This window comes from Hylobates moloch, unplaced genomic scaffold (assembly GCF_009828535.3).
Source record: "Hylobates moloch isolate HMO894 unplaced genomic scaffold, HMol_V3 SCAFFOLD_12, whole genome shotgun sequence".
NCBI lineage: Eukaryota > Metazoa > Chordata > Mammalia > Primates > Hylobatidae > Hylobates > Hylobates moloch.
In genome coordinates, this window is record NW_026652287.1 from 43,042,664 (window position 1) to 43,060,917 (window position 18,254).

Here is an 18,254-nt window from a genome sequence, read left to right on the forward strand (position 1 = left end):
CGCCCCGATCTCCCTAGAAACTGGCACCCGTGTCTCCATAGCAACCGCTCCATCTGATTGCCCCTCCCCGCTCCCAGAGGCCACTAGTGCGCAGGCCCGCTTGATGACGTCACTACGCCGTGCAGGCTCTCAGGCGCCGGAAGTGAGCTGCGCGGCGCCGGAAGCGGCGGACGCAGGAGGCCTCGTGGAGGACACAGCAGCATGGGCCAGTCAGGGAGGGTAAGGGTCCGCAGCTTGGGAGGCAGGTGGCGCAGGTGGGGTCCCGGCCGAGGTCGCGGCGCTCACCGTTTGTCTCTCGCCGCCGCAGTCCCGGCACCAGAAGCGCGCCCGCGCCCAGGCACAGCTCCGCAACCTCGAGGCCTATGCCGCGAACCCGCACTCGTTCGTGTTCACGCGGGGCTGCACGGGTCGCAACATCCGGCAGCTCAGTCTGGACGTGCGGCGGGTCATGGAGCCGCTCACTGCCAGCCGTCTGCAGGTCTGTACCCCACCCCCAGCCCGCCTCCACCCACCCTCGGCCTAGTCTTCGTAGCTGCAGTAATGGCTCCCGCTATAAAACTGTGGGAGGCCTTAGTCTCCCCGGCTGGAAAAAGGGACCCTCATGGGGAGCATCATCTCTGTCTTTCAGGGCTTTTGCTGGGCTGGAGTGAGGGCGCGCAGCTTGGGAGATAGTTGGTCGCCTAAGCCTGACGGTTAAGACTGGAATCTGGAGCCGGGCGTGGTGGCTCATGCCTGTATTCCCAGCATTTGGGGAAGCTGAGGCGGGAGGATCACTTGAGCCCAGGAATTCGAGACCAGCCTGGGCAGCATGGCAAAACCCCGTCTTTACAAAAAATAGAAAAATTAGTCGGATGTGGTGGTGCGCGCCTGTGGTCCCAGCTACTCGGGAGGCTGAGGTGGGAGGATTCCTTGAGCCCAGGAAATTAAGGCTGCAGTGAATCGAGATCGTGCCACTTCACTCCAGCCTGGGCGACAGGAGGAGACCGTGTTAGAAAAAAAAAGAGAGACTAGAATCTGGAGGCAGCAAAGCAGGGTTGGAAGCTGATTTCTCCTCAGTACCTGAAGCAAGTTACCTAACCTCCCTGGGCCTGAGTTCGCTCATTTGTCAATGGGAAGATGCGCTGTGAGCAAGAGACAGAGTTAGAACTCAAATCCGCGTCCGATTGACTCTAAAGGCTAAGATCTTTTTGCTTCTCTGGGCTTGTTGAAAGGGTCAGATGCAAGACAGACCATAACAGGATCTGCACTGTCAGCTTATAGTCGTCGCAACAAGGGATAAGCTATGTTTTCTCTTTTTCTTTTTGTCATTTCCAGGTTCGTAAGAAGAACTCGCTGAAGGACTGCGTGGCAGTGGCTGGGCCCCTCGGGGTCACACACTTTCTGATCCTGAGCAAAACAGAGACCAATGTCTACTTTGTGAGTAAACGCCCTCACCCTTCATTTCCCCCAGACCCCCACTTCCCCTGTCTCTCATGATGAACACATATGCCTCTGAGCTGCTGTGATTTCTGGCTTCAAAGTAAACGCTCTGAAGAAGATATGGGGCAAAGGTGCCTACTCGCGGGCTCCTCTGCTAGACCCTTGCAGCGTCACTGATCTTTTCTTCTCCTGCAGAAGCTGATGCGCCTCCCAGGAGGCCCCACCTTGACCTTCCAGGTCAAGAAGGTGAGAGGGGTGGAGGTGGTACAAAGCCATGTGGGGTGAGAGCTGGACTTGGGGGTGTCCACAGCCATGTGTGGTTGGTGGTCACCCCCTCCTCGCTCCTGCCCTACAGTACTCGCTGGTGCGTGATGTGGTCTCCTCCCTGCGCCGGCACCGCATGCATGAGCAGCAGTTTGCCCACCCACCCCTCCTGGTACTCAACAGCTTTGGCCCCCATGGCATGCATGTGAAGCTCATGGCCACCATGTTCCAGAACCTGTTCCCCTCCATCAATGTGCACAAGGTGGGTCTGGCCTGGCAAGGTGGCACGTATGTGGGGGGTGCAGCAGGTAGAGGTGCCACAGGCCCTCAGATGGATTGCTCACTCCTCCCAGCGCTGAGGCTGAGAGCTCCTGGGTCTGCTGAGTCCTGAGGTCAAATCCCACTCCTGTGTGTGATGATGCTGGGCAAAAGTGTCCAGAGATGCCCCCAGCGCTCCCCATCCCGCAAGCTGTGCCTTTTCCAGCAGGTGGAAAGAAATACTGATGGAGCTCTATTTCCCGCGTGTGTCGAGTGCTGGGCTGAGCAGTATCGTAGCATCTGTTCTCGTGGCCCTGTTTTACGGAGGGAAGCTGCGGGCCCAGTGCTATGGCTCGGGCCTGTAATCCCAGTACTTTGGGAGGGCGAGGCGGGAGTATCGCTTGAAGCCAAGACTTTGAGATCAGCCTGTGCAACATAGCGAGACCCCATGTCTACAAAAAGTAGGTTTTTAAAAAGCCCGGTGTGGTGGTGCATGCCTGTAGTACCAGCTACTGGGGAGGCTGAGGTGGGAGGATCACCTGAGCCCAGGAGGTCGAGGCTGCAGTGAGTTGTGTTTACACCACTCTGCTCCATCCTGGGTGACAAAGTGAGACACTGTCTCAAAAAAAAAAAAAAAAAAAAGCAAAACTGAGGCTGGCAGAGATGCTAAGTTTAGATTGCAGGGGGCAGGACTGGATTTTTAATTTCATGTGGCTCCTGAGTCCTAGCTCCTAATCCTTGTCCCTAGTGATTCTCAGATGGGACTTACAAATTATATAAGATATCAGTCATCAGGGAGTCTAATACAGGCTCTGGGACCAGGATTTCTTCTTAAGCTTTTTTTTTTTTTTTTTTGAGACAGAGTCTCGCTCTATTGCCCAGGCTAGAGTGCAGTGGCGCGATCTCATCTCACTGCAAGCTCTGCCTCCCGGGTTCATGCCATTCTCCTGCCTCAGCCTCCCTAATAGCTGGGACTACAGGCGCCCACCACCATGCTCCAGCTGATTTTTTTGTATTTTTAGTAGAGACAGGATTTCATCGTGTTAGCCAGGATGATCTCGATCTCCTGACCTCATGATCCGCCCGCCTCAGGCTCCCGAAGTGCTGGGATTATGGGGTCTCTGTACGTTGGTCTTGAACTCCTGGGCACAAGCAATCCTGCAGCTTCCGCTTCCTGAGTAGCTGAGACTACAGGCATGTGCCACCACGTCCAACTCATTTTTCCATCTACTTTTTGTAGACGTGGAGACTCGCTGTGTTGCCCAGGCTGGTTTTGAACTCCTGGGCTCAGGCAGTCCCCCCACTTCAGCCTCTGGAGTAGCTGAAACTGCAGGTACGAGCTGGAAGCAGCATTTCTAGCCAGTGTCACAGTCCACGAACAGTGTGTGTATCCCCCAAAGCCCCTACTTCCCCAAACTTTGCCATGAGTCTACTGGAGTATGGTGTCTTCCTCACCTTCTAGGTGAACCTGAACACCATCAAGCGCTGCCTCCTCATCGACTACAATCCCGACTCCCAGGAGCTGGACTTCCGCCACTAGTGAGTGTCCCAGCAGGATGGGAGATGAGGGGGTGCCGAGTGGGGGCCTCCACGTGCAGCTGATGACAGCACTCCTGCTGAGACTCTGTGATTGCTCTGTCTCAAAGTAAACGCCCTGATGCACTGTGGGAAGGGTGAGATGGGGACCACCAGCCCTGTCACGTGACCGCTGACCATCCACTTGCCCCCGACCACCCCCTTAACCGTCCACTCATGTTCATGCAGTAGCATCAAAGTCGTTCCTGTGGGCGCGAGTCGTGGGATGAAGAAGCTTCTCCAGGAGAAGTTCCCCAACATGAGCCGCCTGCAGGACATCAGCGAGCTGCTGGCCACGTGAGGAGGGCATGGGGCGGAAGGCCACCGCGGCCCGGGGACCCCAGAACAGGCCTGGGAGCCTGAGCTCCCCCACTGAGCCGTGTATGTCCTATACACAGGGGCGCGGGGCTGTCGGAGAGCGAGGCAGAGCCTGACGGCGACCACAACATCACAGAGCTGCCTCAGGCTGTCGCCGGCCGTGGCAACATGCGGGCCCAGCAGAGTGCAGTGCGGCTCACCGAGGTGAGGCCCAGGGCAGGGGACCCCGAGGGTCCGCCAGTCCCAACGATGGGCTGACACTTCTCCCTCGTCCCCCCAGATCGGCCCGCGGATGACACTGCAGCTCATCAAGGTCCAGGAGGGCGTCGGGGAGGGCAAAGTGATGTTCCACAGTTTTGGTGAGGCCAGGGCCCGCGGGGGTGGGGGGTCATGGGTGTGGAGCTGCACCCGGATCTTGGTGACCCGCGTCTCCTGGCTCAGTGCACAAGACGGAGGAGGAGCTGCAGGCCATCCTGGAAGCCAAGGAGAAGAAGCTGCGGCTGAAGGCGCAGAGGCAGGCCCAGCAGGCCCAGAACGTGCAGCGCAAGCAGGAGCAGCGGGAGGCCCACAGGTCCGGGAAGGGCGGGGCTGAGGGGGGTCCCTGGGATGGGCGGCCACATTGACCCCCCACGCCCTCCTCCAGGAAGAAGAGCCTGGAGGGCATGAAGAAGGCACGGGTCGGGAGTGGTGATGAAGAGGTCTATGGGATCCCTTCAAGGACGGCGAGCCTGGGGTTGGGTGAGGACGATGATGAACAGGAAGATGATGACGTCGAGTATTTCTGCCAGGCGGTGGGCGAGGCGCCCAGTGAGGGTATGGAGTGGGGTCTGCAGCAGGGCACCCAGAGCCTGTCCTTGTCCCTGGGGGCCCTGACACTGTCTCTCCCCACAGACCTGTTCCCCGAGGCCAAGCAGAAACGGCTCACCAAGTCTCCAGGGCAGAAGCGGAAGCGGCGGGAAATGGATCGAGGCAGGGGTCGCCTTTGTGACCAGAAGTTTCCCAAGCCCAAGGACAAGCCCCAGGGAGCCCAGGCCAGGCGGGGGCCCAGAGGGGCTTCCCGGGATGGTAGGCGAGGCCAGGGCCGGGGCCGCCCACGGAAGAGAGTGGCCTGAGCCCAAGCCACACCGGAGCAGCGGATGGATTGAACGCCCCAGATTGGGGCCCGAGACGTGGCCCTCGGTTTCCTTTCATAAAGGAGTTGTGTCCCCAACCTTTCCACTCCAATAAAGAACTGAACTGGCCAGGGGTCCATGTCAGCATTTGGGATGGGGCATTCTGGAGCCCTACAAAGCAACCCAGAGAGGCCTGGGCCGGCGACACCTGAGAGTCCCTCCCACCTGGTTTCTTCCTGGAAGCTGGGTCTCTCCCCTACCCTGCACAGGGTTGGTTTCATTGGTGGCAGCAGCAGGCATGAGTGGCCCCTCCCCACAATCCACCAAAGAGCCCTGCAAGCAGACAGGTCATGCTTTCAGCAGATGAGCTTGAACCTCAGTAGGGCTGTGGCACAATGAGGAAGGAAACGTGGGTGGAAAGGCACCCTGGCCTGTTCTGCTGGCTGGGCCAGGAACTGGGGGCGGGGCTGGGGCAGGGCCCGCTAAGCCACTGGTGACTGGGGGAGGGGCTGGGGAACTGGGTAGCAGACACAGGCTGATTCTCGGCACGGGAGCATGGCAGCCAACGTCTCGGGTAAGGAGAAGGCATGTTGGCTGTCTCCAGGAGGTCTGCAGATTGCCAGGAGGTGGGGCCAGTGGGTATTGGTAAAACACCTAGGTCTGGGGCTGGGCACAGTGGCTCATGCCTGTAATCCCAGCACTTTGGGAGGTCGAGGCGGGCAGAAGACGAGGTCAGGGGTTTGAGACCACCCTGACCAACAAGGAGAAACCCTGTCTCTACTAGAAATAAAAAATTAGTTGGGCCTGGTGGCACATGCCTGTAATCCCAGCTACTCAGGAGGCTGAGACAGGAGAATCACTTAAACCCGGGAGGTGGAGGTTGCCATGACCCGAGATTGCACTATTGCACTCCAGCTTGGGCAATGAGGGAAACTCCATCTCAAAAAAACCTAGATCAAGGCTGGGTGTGGTGGCACGAGCCTGTGATTCCAGCTACTCGGGAAGCTGAGGCAGGAGGGTCACTTGACCCCAGGAGGTCAAGACTGCACTGAGCTGGGATTGCACCACTGCACCTCAGCCTCGGTGACAGTGAAATCCTGTCTCGAAAAAAAGCCAGGTCTAGACGACACTTCCTCCCTGAGCAGGCTGGCGTTGGGAGCGGGGAGGCTCCTCCGGAGAAGCCTGTCCCCAGCCTGCAGAGGCAGGAGTGGGGTGCACAAGGAGTGAGTGCCCCTGTGCTGCTGTGCCCTGGGCACTGTGGTGAGCACTGGTGCCAGTAGTGGGTAAGCAGGGCCCCCCCATCCTCCCGAAGGAGGGAGATTTTTCTCACCGTCATCAGGTGGGGGCACAGGGTATGGGGGAAAATACCGCAGGGAAGGGAGAGTGGAGGGCACGAGGGCTGTTGTCACAGTGGTTAGGGTGGCCTTGGGGCCTCTCACAGGCAGGACCACGGACGTGGGAAAAGGAGCTTCAAGAATGTCGGTGTGGCTGGGGGCGGTGGCTCACGCCTGTAATCCCAGCACTTTGGGAGGCTGAGGCGGGCAGATCTGAGGTCAGGAATTCGAGACCTCCTGGCCAACGTGGGGAAACCCCATCTCTACTAAAAATAGAAAATTTAAAATTAAACCAGGCCTGGTGGTGGGTGCCTGTAGTCCCAAATACTCAGGAAGCTGAGGCAAGAGAATCACTTGAACCCGGGAGGCAGGCAGAGATTGCAGTGAGCTGATATCGAATCATTGCACTCCAGCCTGGGTGATGAGAGCGAGACTCTGTCTCAAAAAAAAAAAAAAAAAAAATGGGTGCGAAGGTATCAAGGCACAGGTCTGCAAGAGCAGCCAAGAAGCCTGGGTGGGCTGGTGCGAGGGAGTGAATCGCGGAGCACAGTGGGTGGCACTGAGGGGTATGGCGGGCGGGAGCACTCTTGTGGGACCTTGTGGGGTGAGTCTGGCTTTTTGGCGGCAACTCCCTAGCCAAGTGTGAGCACCTGGAAGCAAAAGGATGGGACAGGACTCCGGCGCTCGCGGGTGCCCTCTGGTGGCCACAGGGAGAAGAGGCTGTGGGCGGCGGCAGGTGCCGAGGTCAGGGCAGGGTGGGGGCTGGACCCCCGCGGGGCTTCGGACGGCACAGATCTGAAGTGGAGCCGGCAGGCCTTGCTGGGGCTGGACTTTGGGGAGGAGGCCTCTAGTGGGGCCAGGTATGGTGGGGGAGCAGGGTGGCCGCTGCCCGTGTTACCAGTGGACCTTGAGCTCCAAGACTGCCTGGACCGCCTAAGCTGGTCCATCGGGGCCCAATGCAGAACCCTGGCTCTGAGCCCCAATCCTGTCCATATAAAGGAGTGGAGCCCGTTCCCCTTCCAGGGAGGGGAAAGAACTCGTGTCAAGGGATCCATGCCATGGCAGACATGGGCTCTCGGGATAGCAGGAGCCGCCTTATGGGGGAATAGGGCTCAGCTGGTGACACCTTCTGCCCACAGGTGCCACGTCTTGCCCTGCCAACTTCTTGGCAGCTGCCGACAACATTCTCAGTGGGTTCCAGGGGGACTTTCTGTGGCCCATACTGGTGGTTGAGTTCCTGGTGGCCGTGGCCAGCAATGGCCTGGCCCTGTACCGCTTCAGCACCCGGGAGCAGCGCCCGTGGCACCCCGCCGTGGTCTTCTCGGTCCAGCTGGCGGTCAGCGACCTGCTCTGCGCCCTGACGCTGCCCCCGCTGGCCGCCTACCTCTATCCCCCCAAGCACTGGCGCTATGGGGAGGCCGCATGCCGCCTGGAGCGCTTCCTCTTCACCTGCAACCTGCTGGGCAGCGTCATCTTCATCACCTGCATCAGCCTCAACCGCTACCTGGGCATCGTGCACCCCTTCTTTGCCCGAAGCCACCTGCGACCCAAGCATGCCTGGGCTGTGAGCGCCACCGGCTGGGTCCTGGCCGCCCTGCTGGCCACGCCCACACTCAGCTTCTCCCACCTGAAGAGGCCGCAGCAGGGGGCGGGCAACTGCAGCGTGGCCAGGCCCGAGGCCTGCATCAAGTGTATGGGGACAGCAGGCCACACGCTAGCGGCCTACAGAGCTTACAGCCTGGCGCTGGCGGGGCTGGGTTGCGGCCTGCCACTGCTGCTCACGCTGGCAGCCTACGGCGCCCTCGGACGGGCCGTGCTACGCAGCCCAGGCATGACTGTGGCTGAGAAGCTGCGTGTGGCAGCATTGGTGGCCAGTGGTGTGGCCCTCTACGCCAGCTCCTATGTGCCCTACCACATCATGCGGGTGCTCAACGTGGATGCTCGGCAGCGCTGGAGCACCCGCTGCCCAAGCTTTGCAGACATGGCCCAGGCCACGGCAGCCCTGGAGCTGGGGCCCTACGTGGGCTACCAGGTGATGCGGGGCCTCATGCCCCTGGCCTTCTGTGTCCACCCGCTACTCTACATGGCCGCGGTGCCCAGCCTGGGCTGCTGCCGCCGACACTGTCCCGGCTACAGGGACAGCTGGAACCCAAAGGACGCCAAGAGCACCGGCAAAGCCCTGCCCCTCAATGCCACAGCCGCCCCTAAACCGTCGGAGCCCCAGTCCCACGAGCTGAGCCCGTGACGTGGCCTAGCAGAAGCCGCCTCCTCACCCCAGGTGTTGCTGGAGCACCCTGAGGGCAGGGCCCCAGCCCCAACGCGCCCCTTCCCCCAAAAAGCGACACCTGTGGTTGCGGCCAGGTCAGGCCCAGCTGCAGCCCAGGCAGGAGCAGTCGCCTTTCCCACCCACAGCGCTAGCCACAGGGCTCCCTGCAGGGTCGGACCAAACCACGCCCAGGGGAGGGGAGGCGCTGGCCCCCACCACAGGACGGGAGACGAAAGAACAAAAAGAACCAAGTAGAGAGAGTGGAGCTGCTTTATTGCGCTTGGAGCCCGCGCTCTCGGAGGCTGCCTTCTGTCGCCAAGGGTCCTGGGCTGAGCACGCAGTGGCAGCTGGCTTAGTTGGTGGACGGCCTGGGGTATGGGAGGGTGGCAGGTATGAGACCTCTGGGGTCACCCCAAGACCCCAGACACCCAAGTGGCATCTTGGGGGTGGGTGGGCAGAGAAGGACGGGGTAATGTGAGGACAAAGCGGGCACGGAGCCAGATGGCCAGTCTCCAGGCCTGGCCCATGGACTGGCAGGGACCCCAGGCACAAGAGCTGCCACCCCTCCGCCCCTCTGCCAGGTTTTAGAAAAAGACAATAAAGGACTGTCCCCTCAAAACCAGCTGGGGGACTGTTAAATTGGCTCAGGGCTATTGGTTGGCCCAATGCTCCGTGAAGGTGCTGGGACGAGGCAGGGAGCAGGGGCTGGGGGAGGGAGAGGTCGGGCGGGGCGGGGCGGGGGGTGGGGGTGGAGTCTTACTTGGCCCATTCGACGTTGAGGATGAGGTGGTCGTAGCCAAAGCCGGACACCCCGGCAATGGCGCGCGCGGCATCCTCACGGCGGTGGAAGCTGATGAAGGCGAAGCCCTGTGGAGGGGCGGGATAGGGTCAGGGGCATGAGCTAGGACAGGCGACCCTAGGACAGGTGACCCTCACACAGCCCCGCCGCGCCTGCCTGCCTGCCCACCTTGGACTGGCCAGTGGTCTTGTCCTTAGCCAAGTAGATGCGGGAGATGGAGCCGAAAGGCCGGAAGAGCTCCTGCAGGTCAGTCTCACGCGTGTCCTCTGACAAGTTGGTGACACGGATGGTGGCGTTGTCGTCGGCTGTGTGGGAGAGGGGAGGTGGCTGTGAGGGGGAGGCCACTGCCTGGCCCTCGTGTGCACGCTTCGGGGATAATTACGAGGTGCCAGGAGGTGCCTACCCACCAGCCTGGCGTCGGGGTGCCCCTCACCTCTGCGGTTGGGCTGCATGGACTCCCCGCGGCGGCTGGCCCCATCGCGCAGGCTCGGCGGCACATACTTCCCTGTCTTGTTCTGCGTGGCCTGCACCGGCTCTAGCTCTGGGGACGGAAAGACAGTCGAGTTCAACGTCACTCTGGCGCAGGCGTGGGGACAGAGCCGCCCCAGGAAGCTTGGGCTTCAGTGCTGATCCAGCGTAGGCACTATGTGCCAAGCCACAGGCAGCCAGTTGGGCACGAGGACACCAAGGTTGACACCTGAGAAGCTGACACCATTTGAGCTCCCAGCTGGCAACACTGGCGGAGGAGGAGGAGCCCCAATCCCACCCCAGAGAGGGCGGGAGGGCAACAGGGACGGCAGCCTCACATCCACAGTGACGGCAGGCATGGGACACACGACAGGAACAGTGCCCAGGTCCCCCTCTCATGGTAGATGACAAGCGCACATCTCCACTCTCACACTCGCCACCAGCAAATCCCACCAAAGAATTCGGACGGTACAGCCACAGGCATGCAACAGAGACACTATACACACAGTGCGAACACACAAGGTGGGGTGGTCAGCACCCTGGGGCCGACAGACAGCCGCTCATCAGGACAGTCACAGGGCCACCAGCAAAGTCACAGCTACCAAGTCGCACATATATGGGAGACACCCGTCTCCCAACCATAGAAGGTACAGCCAATTAGGAAGGCAGAGACGCCCCAAGGAGAGTCTGGCGCCATCAAACCCACTGCGCTGTCGTGCGGGAGATGACAGCACTAAGGCAGCAGTGGGGACAGAACCCGTGCACTGACAGCAGGACCCTCCCGCCCCCGCAATGGCAGCCAGCATCCCCAGCCCCGCACCTCCCGGCAGTTTCTCCTTCTCGCCGGTAGACAGGCCCAGCTGCTCGGCCAGCTCCTTCTGCATGGGCCCCAGCGTGTCCTTGTAGGGGCAGCGGGTGGTCCAGTGGTCGCCCTTGCAGATGCGGCAGGACACGATCTTCTGGCCCTTGAGTTTGTTCATGGGGTCCTCCTCCTCCTGGCAGTTCAGGTCCTGGCAGGGGCGGGTTGGGGGGAGCTCAGAGGCAGCTGAGGCACCCCTCTGCCCCCACCCCAGGATGCCAGCCCCACCTGATTGCCCCACTTACCTCTTTGCTGGTGATGAACGTCATAGAGACATCGTCACTGACAGTGGTGGTGGCCACATTGGGTCCCGGGGGGTCAAACTCTGAGTTCCCGAACTTCTTCCAATTCTGGGCTCAGGGAGGGATGGGGGACAGCTGAGGGCAGGGGCAGGCCGGGTTCCACAGTGGGATACCCTAGACCTACAACAGCCACCCCCAGAGTGTCTGGGCCTCGAACCCCATTTTCATCCTCCTCAAGCACTCCCTGAACAGTCCTGGCGACAGTTCCCATTTCCTGAGCAGGGCAGCTGTCAGCCTCGGGCTCCAGGTGACAGCTACACAGCATGGGGCCTGTGCAGCCTGGCAGACCAGCTCCCACCAGGGCACAATACTCAGGGATGTGCAGGGGTCCACCCAGACCTCCGGGCCCTTGAGTTAGACAACCTGAGCCTCAGCTTCCTCCCTTATAAAACGGGAACCACAAAAGCTTCCTGCCTCCCTGGGCTCCTAAGGAGACTGAATGAGAAACACTTCATGCAAGGTGCTTGGCATGGGGTATGTTAAAATTAAGTGCACAGCAAGCTGTTCTAAGTGTATTTATTGCTAACGCTTCTTCCAAAAACTGCTGCGACCACCTCCTGCCTCCATTCCTCCAGGTTGACAGGCCAAGAGGAATAAGAATCTAACCCTGGCTGGGCGCAGTGGCTCCCTCCTGTAATCCCAGCACTTTGAGAGGCGAAGGTGGGAGGATCTCTTAAGCCCAGGAGCTGGAGACCAGCCTAGGCAACATAGTGAAACCCCATCTCTACAAACAATTAAAATTAGCCGGTGTGGCAGGGCACACCTGTAATCTCAGCTACTCAGGAGGGTGGGGTGGGAGGATGGCTTGAGCCTGGGAGTTTAAGGCTGCAGTAAGCTATGATCGTGCCACTGTACTCCAGCCTGGGCAACAGAACTAGACCCTGTGTCTTTAAAAAAATTAAAAGAATCTAACTTTTATTCGATATTTACCATTGAATTTATTTGATATTTATTAATATAATTTGATATCATCGAACTTTTATTAGATATTTATCATCATTTATTTAGTTGCTATTTATCGACTGCTGTGCCTTGGACTTTTCAGGGCCCCAAGAGAGTGCAAGCACCCCAGGCCTCAGTTCAGCTTCAACAAAATAGGTACAAAGAGTTAAGCCCGGCCGGGTGCGATGGCTCACACCTGTAATCCCAACACTTTGGGAGGCCGAAGTGGGCAGATCATGTGAGGTCAGGAGTTCGAGACCAGCCTGGCCAACATGGCAAAACCCCGTCTCTACTAAAAGTACAAAAATTTGCTGGGCGTGGTGGCGCATGCCTGTAACCCCAGCTACTTGGGAGGCTGAGGCAGGAGAATCACTTGAACCCAGGAGGCGGAGGTTGCAGTGAGTCGAGATCACGCCACTGCACTTCAGCCTGGGGGACAGAGCAACACTCTGTCTCAAAAACAAAAACAAAAAACAACAAAAAAAGAGTTAAGCCCCATCTCTAAACACAAAGGTCCGGGAGCACGGTTTTCCAATTCCTCTAGGTTAGCCCTGGGGAAGGAGAGCCTCACCTTCCTCCTTGCGACAGCCTTTGAAGCCTTCCGGGTCTCAATCCTGAAGGTGCGGACAATCTGAGGATGGGAGGGGAGAAGGGTCAGGCTCCTGGGACCAAGGGATCTCCTTTATCAACCTCCTCAACACACCCCGCCCCCTTCCAGTCTAAGGGCCCCCAAGCACAAGGGTCTCCACTCCCTGCACCCCCCACCCTCACCTTGAACTTCTTGCCATCCTCATCTATCTTGTACTCTGTCACTGTCTTTATGTTTCCGTTGATGACCTCCTTGGGAGGCGGCAGTGGAGCTGGGAGAAGGGGAAAAACAGAGGACTGAGCCCTGGGTCATGGGGATCAGGAGCGGCAGGGCTGGAGGGAGAGGCAGCCCGGACATGGAGTGGCAGTCCTCACTCACCTCCCGGCAGTAGCTCTGGCTCTGGGCTGGTGTCACCTGTGGCCAGAGGGATCCCCTTGAGGAGCTCGCTGGTGACACATTTGTCTGCAAGAGGCAGCGTAGGGAGGAGGGGTCAGCTCCATGGGCAGGAGCTCCCCAGCTGCGATGGAAGGGCTTTTGGGATGACGCCAACAGCAAGAGCGGAGAAAGGCAGGCCAAGGGCAGAGGGCTGGCCAGGCAGCGCAATGGGATGGCCCTGTGGGGACTCGGAGTGGCAAGGATGGGGGATCCCTCGTAGGAAGGTGGGTGCCAGGCCATGAAGCCAACCGGGCGCCAGTAGAGAGACAGGAGACGGGAGATTACAACTTCCTCCCTGGAGTAAGGGAACAGCTGGGAGGACTTGGGCAGTGGCATGGGAGGAAGAGGGACCCGCCGGGGAACACCTGGAGTTGGCAACAGGCGGGTCCCAATGAGGATGGCGCGGGGCAGGGGCAGGCCGTGACGGGGTACACGGTGCCAGACTGGGAGATGGAAGCAGGCGGCAGTCACCCGGCTCGGGCCTGGCCGCCAATACCCCAGGCGACCGGGCACACTTACCGTCCTCCCCCTCCTCCTCCACCTGGTCGGCCCAACTGGGCTTCGAACTGCGGAAACAAACGTGTGGGGAACGAAGATTAAGTCAGCCAGGCCCGGCCCGCCGCAGCCTCGGCGCACCCAGGCCCCATAATACTTCCCACAGCACCCCAACGGTCTTCCGTGCCCCCTTCCGCGATCGCCGACTCACTCAAAGTCTCCAGTAGGCATCGCAAAAAGTATTCTCCACGCAGCCCAAGCCCGGCCAGAGGGCGGAAGTGGGTGAAAATCGAGACTTCCGGTGCCGCCGTCGCCGCCTAGAGGGGCCCAGGCGCGGCATCCACAGCGACACCTGCGGACGGAGGTGGAGGCGCACGCGACTGTGTGTGCTACTGAGCGTTGCTGGTACCAGAGAAGGGCCAGCGCGGCAAAGGCTGATTTCAGGGCTGGTCCTATTCACCTTTAAAATTAAAATAGGCCGGGCGAGGTGGCTCAAGCCTGTAATCCCTGCACTTTGGGAGGTCGAGGCGGGAGGATCATCTGAGGTAAGGAGTTCGAGACCAGCTTGGCCAACGTGGCGAAACCCCGTCACTACTAAAAACACAAAAATTAGCTGGGCGTGGTAGTGCGTGCCTGCATTTCCAGCTACTCGTGAGGCTGAGGCAGGAGAATCGCTTGAACCCGGGAGGCGGAGGTTGCAGTGAGCCGAGATCGCGCCACTGCACTCCAGCCTGGCGACAGAGCGAGACACCGTCTCAAAAAAAAAAAAAAAAAAAAAAAAAAAAATTAGCCAGGCGTGGTGGTGGGCACCTGTAATCCCAGCTACTCGGGAGACTGAGGCGGGAGAATCGCTTGAACCCAGGAGGCGGAGGCTGCAGTGAGCCGAGATCGCACCACTGCACTCCAGCCTGGGGCTGCAGAGTGAGACTCCGTCTCAGAAAAATAAGTAAAATTAAAATAAATAATAATAATCATAAAGCTCACTTATTGAGTGCTTGTTGTATATGAAGCATGGTGAGGAGGATATTACTTCCATTTTACAGCTGAAGAAACTGAGGCTCAGACTGGGTGCAGTGGCGCCTGCCTGTAATCCCGCAATTTGGGAGACTGAGGCGTTGGGGATTGCTTGAGGCTAGGAGTTTGAGACAAGCCTGGGCAACATAGTGAGACCCCGTCTCTAAAAAAGAAAAAAAAAGAAAGAAAAAAGAAACCAAAGCTCAGGGAAAACCATCCTTTTGCTTAAACTGTTCCTTATCTTCTTTCCCGATCCCAATGATTCAGATGCCAAGTGGCCTCCCCTCAGCCACTCCCTCTTCTTTTCTTTGTAGCGTTCTTGGCTTTCCGGTATAATTTTGTGCATTTACTTGTTTATTGCTCAGCTCCTTGCTCTAAGCACAACCGTCCTCAGATGAAGTGATTCATGATGACTCCCCAGGGGAAAAAAACTGGTTTTCAGGGAGGAAAAAAAATCTTAGGTATTGTGGTCTTCCAAAGCCAGCTCTATCAGACAACATTTATTCCTAAGTATTTAGTTTCTGCCTTTAGGGAAATATTAAATGTAATTAAATTGAAATTAATTTAGTTGATGTAAATTCAATTTTAGAATAATTCGGGTTTTCTCCTAAGGAGAGTGATAATGAACAAAAAAAGCTGACAATGCCAGATGCAGTGGCTCACGCCTGTAATCCCAGCACTTTCAGAGGCCAAGGTGGGCAGATCTCTTGAAGTCCGGAGTTCGAGACCAGCCTGGGCAACATGCCGAAACCCTGTCTTTACTAAAAATACAAAAAATTAGCTGGGTGTGGTGGCCCGTGCCTGTAATCCCAGAACTTTGGGAGACTGAGGCAGAAGGATCAGTTCAGCCTTGGAGTTCGACCAGCCTAGGCAACACATAGTGAGACCCCCATCTCTAAAAAAACTTTTGTTTTTGGGGGGTTTTTTTTGAGATGGCATCTCACTCTGTTGCCCAGGCTGGAGTGCAGTGGCGCAATCTCGGCTCACTGCAACTTCTGCCTTCCGGGTTCTAGTGATTCTCCTGCCTCAGCCTCCCGAATAGCTGGGATTACAGACTACCACCACCACGCCGTGCTAATTTTTGTGTTTTTTTTTGTTTTTTGTTTTTTGGTTTTGAGACGGAGTCTTTCTCTGTCCCCCAGGCTGGAGTGCAGTGGCGCGATCTTGGCTCACTGCAAGCCCTGCCTCCCGGGTTCACGCCATTCTCCTGCCTCAGCCTCCCGAGTAGCTGGGACTACAGGCACTCGCCACCTCGCCCGGCTAATTTTTTGTATTTTTAGTAGAGACGGGGTTTCACCGTGTTAGCCAGGATGGTCTCGATCTCCTGACCTCGTGATCCGCCCGCCTAGGCCTCCCAAAGTGCTGGGATTACAGGCTTGAGCCACCGCGCCCGGCCAATTTTTGTGTTTTTAGTAGACGGTTTAGTAGAGATGGGGGCCCACCTTGGCCTCCCAAGGTGCTGGGATTACAGGTTTGAGCCACCGCCCCCGGCCCTTAAAAAAAAAAAAAAATTTTTTTAAAATCATCTGGGCATAGTTCTGTGTGCCTGTAGTCCCAGATACTCAGGAGGCTGAGGTGGGAGAATAGCTTCAGCCAAGGAGGTTGAGCCATGATCATGCGACTGTACTTCAGCCTGGGCAACAGAGCGAGACCCTGTCTCAAACACACACACACACACACACACACACACACACACACACACGCACACACGCAACAAACAAAACAAAACAAAAAACAAAACTCGTAAAGGAGAATGCCCTGAGAAAAATAAATAAGAAGACAGCAAAAAAAAGTTTATGCTTTTTATCCTCTGAGGTGTGAGTGAGGAGGCCACTGAAGTGTTTGGAATATCACCAGCTTTTCTTGTGGAAAAAATTATTCTAGAAGTCTGTAGAGAGCCAAGTGGAAGGGAAAACATTAGCTGGAGAGCAGGAAAGAGAGGCACGCCGCTGCAGCCTTTCAGGAGGGTGGCCTGGCTATATTGGTGAAAATATGAAGCTGGTCCAAAGGGCTGATAAACATTTTTACAAGCTTACTCAAATGTACTCTTAGCAACACAAAATCCAAACAACCTAGCAGATTGGGCAAAGCTTTAAAAATTCGATATCACCCAGTGGTAGTAAAGATGTTGTAGGGAAACAGGCCAGGCGCCTGTAATCAGGAGGCCGAGGTGAGTGGATTACCTGAGGTCAGGAGTTCAAGACCAGACCCTGGCCAACGTGGTGAGATGCCGTCTCTACTAAAAATACAAAAAAAAAAAAATCTGACCATGGTGGTGGGCGTCTGTAATCCCAGCTACTCGGGAGGCTGAGGCAGGAGAATCGCCACTGCACTGCAGCCTGGGCGACAGAGCAAGACTCCATCTCAAAAAAAAAAAAAAAGAGGAAGCGATATATAAAATGGCATATATTATAGGAACCAATTTGTGTAAATCTTTAATAGCACATAGATATGCAGATATATGCAAATCATTTCCTGAAAAGAATCAGAACCTGTTAATGAGGAATGCTTTGGAAAGAAGGCACCAAGAAAGGAAAGATTATTTTTGGACATGTATTAATATATAATATGCATTTATGTAATATATGTGAGATGTAACATATAAATATATTTCTTGGCTGGGCACTGTGGTTCGTGCCTATAATCCCAGCACTTTGGGAGGCCAAGGCAGAAAGATTTCTTGAGCCCAAGAGTTCAAGACCAGACTAGGCAACATCACTGAGACCCCATCACTACACACAAAAAATTGCTGGGTGTGGTAATGCACACCTGTAGTCCCAGCTACCTGGGAGGCTGAGGTAGGAGGATTGCTTGAGCCCAGGAGGTCAAGGCTGCAGTGAGCTATGATTGTGCCATTACACTCTGGCCTGGGTGACAGAGCAAAAACCCTGTCTCTAAAAAAGAAAGAGGCTAGCACAGTGGCTCATATCTGTAATCCCAGCACTTTGGGAGGCCAAGGCGGGCAGATGACCTGAGGTCAGTAGTTCAAGACCAGCCTGGCAAACATGGTGAAAACCCATCTCTATTAAAAATACAAAAATTACCTGAGCATGATGGTGTGTGTCCGTAATCCCAGTTACTCAGGAGGCTGAGGCAGGAGAATCGCTGGAGCCCAGGAGGTGGAGGCTGCAGTGAGCCAAGTGCTGGGATTACACAGGTGTGAGCCACATCAAGGTTTGGGTGCAAGAGTACATCTGGTTATAGATTACAGAAGCGTAATACCCTAACCCCATTAGATGTTATTTTATGTGTAGGAAAAGGTTTGAACCGGGTCCTTTTTTTTTTTTTTTTTTTGAGATGGAGTCTCGCTCTGTTGCCCAGGCTGGAGGGCAGTGGCACAATCTCGGCTCACTGCAAGCTCCGCCTCCCAGGTTCACGCCATTCTCCTGCCTCAGCCTCCTGAGTAGCTGGGACTACAGGCGCCCCCACCATGCCCAGCTAATTTTTGTATGTTTAGTAGAGACGGGGTTTCACCTTGTTAACCAGGATGGTCTTGATCTCCTGACCTTGTGGTCTGCCCACCTTGGCCTCCCAAAGTGCTGGGATTACTGGCATGACCCACCGTGCCCGGCCCAGGTCCTTTTTTTTTTTTTTTTTGAGACGGAGTCTTGCTCTGTTGCCCAGGCTGGAGTGCAGAGGTGCGATCTCAGCTCACTGCAACTGCAACCTCTGCCTCCTGGGTTCAAGCGATTCTCCCGCCTCAGCCTCCTGAGTAGTTGGGATTACAGGCATGCGCGCCACCACGCCTGGCTAATTTTGTATTTTTAGTAGAGATGGGGTTTCTCCATATTGGTCAGGGTAGTCT

General features: G+C 56.9%; 3 protein-coding genes and 2 non-coding genes across 6 annotated transcripts; 4 read left to right on the forward strand and 1 right to left on the reverse strand.

Annotated features, from left to right (window-relative positions):
* The first annotated feature begins 29 nt into the window (after positions 1–29).
* PPAN (peter pan homolog) lies at positions 30–5,792 on the forward strand. 2 transcript variants are annotated; one of them, XM_058425527.1, is made up of 12 exons: positions 30–219; positions 308–478; positions 1,315–1,416; positions 1,615–1,665; positions 1,775–1,945; positions 3,404–3,480; positions 3,709–3,813; positions 3,915–4,038; positions 4,115–4,193; positions 4,276–4,405; positions 4,478–4,647; positions 4,726–5,782. In XM_058425527.1, the coding sequence occupies exons 1-12, from the start codon at positions 202–204 to the stop codon at positions 4,944–4,946; spliced, it is 1,419 nt and encodes a 472-aa protein (XP_058281510.1). In that variant the 5' UTR covers positions 30–201; the 3' UTR covers positions 4,947–5,782. The 2 variants fall into 2 exon arrangements, with proteins under 2 accessions (XP_058281510.1, XP_032025505.1); XM_032169614.2 differs by having other exon boundaries at positions 135–219; positions 3,706–3,813; positions 4,726–5,792.
* LOC116479796 (small nucleolar RNA SNORD105) lies at positions 1,461–1,551 on the forward strand. Its single transcript, XR_004251101.1, has one exon. It is a non-coding gene; the product is annotated as a small nucleolar RNA SNORD105 (small nucleolar RNA).
* Positions 3,530–3,609, forward strand: LOC116479803 (small nucleolar RNA U105B). Its single transcript, XR_004251108.1, has one exon. It is a non-coding gene; the product is annotated as a small nucleolar RNA U105B (small nucleolar RNA).
* On the forward strand, positions 5,473–8,704 carry P2RY11 (purinergic receptor P2Y11). Its single transcript, XM_032169616.2, has 2 exons — positions 5,473–5,520; positions 7,420–8,704. Exons 1-2 carry the CDS (start codon positions 5,502–5,504, stop codon positions 8,523–8,525), a joined length of 1,125 nt encoding a protein of 374 aa, XP_032025507.1. The 5' UTR covers positions 5,473–5,501; the 3' UTR covers positions 8,526–8,704.
* Positions 8,705–8,798: 94 nt separating this feature from the next.
* On the reverse strand, positions 8,799–13,768 carry EIF3G (eukaryotic translation initiation factor 3 subunit G). Its single transcript, XM_032169617.2, has 11 exons — positions 13,647–13,768; positions 13,460–13,506; positions 12,884–12,967; positions 12,688–12,776; positions 12,488–12,547; positions 10,918–11,022; positions 10,634–10,823; positions 9,779–9,886; positions 9,514–9,650; positions 9,307–9,413; positions 8,799–8,914 (listed from the first exon to the last, which is right to left on the reverse strand). Exons 1-11 carry the CDS (start codon positions 13,664–13,666, stop codon positions 8,899–8,901), a joined length of 963 nt encoding a protein of 320 aa, XP_032025508.1. The 5' UTR covers positions 13,667–13,768; the 3' UTR covers positions 8,799–8,898.
* Between the last annotated feature and the right edge of the window lie 4,486 nt (positions 13,769–18,254).